The 1,142-nt window shown below is 46.1% G+C and overlaps 1 protein-coding gene across 1 annotated transcript; it reads left to right on the top strand.

Annotated features, from left to right (window-relative positions):
* Window positions 1-188: 188 nt before the first annotated feature.
* Pmar_PMAR025806 (basic transcription factor 3b, putative) lies at window positions 189-640 on the top strand (the record flags this gene model as incomplete). Its single annotated transcript, XM_002777883.1, has 3 exons — window positions 189-222; window positions 271-333; window positions 387-640. The coding sequence occupies 3 exons, from the start codon at window positions 189-191 to the stop codon at window positions 638-640; spliced, it is 351 nt and encodes a 116-aa protein (XP_002777929.1).
* Between the last annotated feature and the right edge of the window lie 502 nt (window positions 641-1,142).

Here is a 1,142-nt window from a genome sequence, read left to right as displayed (position 1 = left end):
CAAGCTCGGTGATGGTGCTCAGCGAGCTGGAGGCAGAGGTAGTTGCCCTAGGGAAATTCACTTGCCGTTTTCACTCGAGTTCATTACTAATATTTGCGCTATAGTGACTCTCAGGTTCAGCCCGTCTGAATAGAAAGGCAGTCCATCGCGGCTCGAGTGCTGCTAGTGATGATAAGAAGCTCTTCGGTATGCTTAAGCGACTTGGATGTCACGAGATTCCTGGTAGGTGGTCATCAGGAACTGGGCAGGGCTTGTATCTTATGTGCTCAGGTATAGATGAGGTCAACATGTTCAAGGCTGATTCCAATATCATTCACTTTGAGAGGCCGAAATGTAGGCGAGGTGTGGTATGGTTTTTTCTAATAATAATTTCTCCTTCACCTCAGTCCAAGCAGCCATTGGTGCCAACACCTTCGTCGTTTCCGGTGGTAACGCTGCTGAGAAGACTGTTGATGAGCTCATGCCTGAGATCATCCCTCAGCTCGGACCTGAGAATGTTGCTATGCTCAAGGAGATCGCCAACCAGATGAGGCTCGCCCAAGAGGCCCAGCAGAAGGCTAAGGTGGAGGAGGCTGCTGCTGAGGTCCCTGAGGTGGAAGGCGACTTCGAGGAGGCTTCCAAGGAGGAGGAGAAGCATTAAGTTGATGATCTATTGTCGTCCTCTCGGTTTCCTCAGTGTCATTATAGTACTTGAGTTCCATCACAATTTAGTGGTTGTAGATATTATACTGCATAGTTATGGTATTCACTAGGAGCTTATACTCAGCACTGGGGTAATCTGGACCTTTGCAATCTCTATGCTTGGCGTTATCAACAACAACAACAACAACAACAGGGCCTCTCCTAACTCGATTAGGTCACCAAAATGATGTTTTCATCGCATCGTTTTAGTATAACTACGGTGACTTCTAAATTGCTCTTTAGGTTTTCTGTCAAGGAATGTCCCTCACCGGTTTTGCCAGGTTGTTAATATAGATGTAATACAGATTTATAATAACTTTTTGTGTGTCTACTTTGAAAATAGATTTGCTGACCTCGTCATTGGAAGGGTCTGTAGGGTTGCCTCTGTGGTTCTGAATGCGGTCATGATCATTACCAATGTAGGGGGGAGTATGATGTCCTATCACCGAGTTAGATCTACT

This window comes from Perkinsus marinus (assembly GCF_000006405.1).
Source record: "Perkinsus marinus ATCC 50983 genomic scaffold scf_1104296950872, whole genome shotgun sequence".
Lineage (NCBI taxonomy): Eukaryota > Perkinsozoa > Perkinsida > Perkinsidae > Perkinsus > Perkinsus marinus.
The sequence above is the reverse complement of the archived record's forward strand: the minus strand, read 5'-3'. Positions and strand labels throughout refer to the sequence as shown.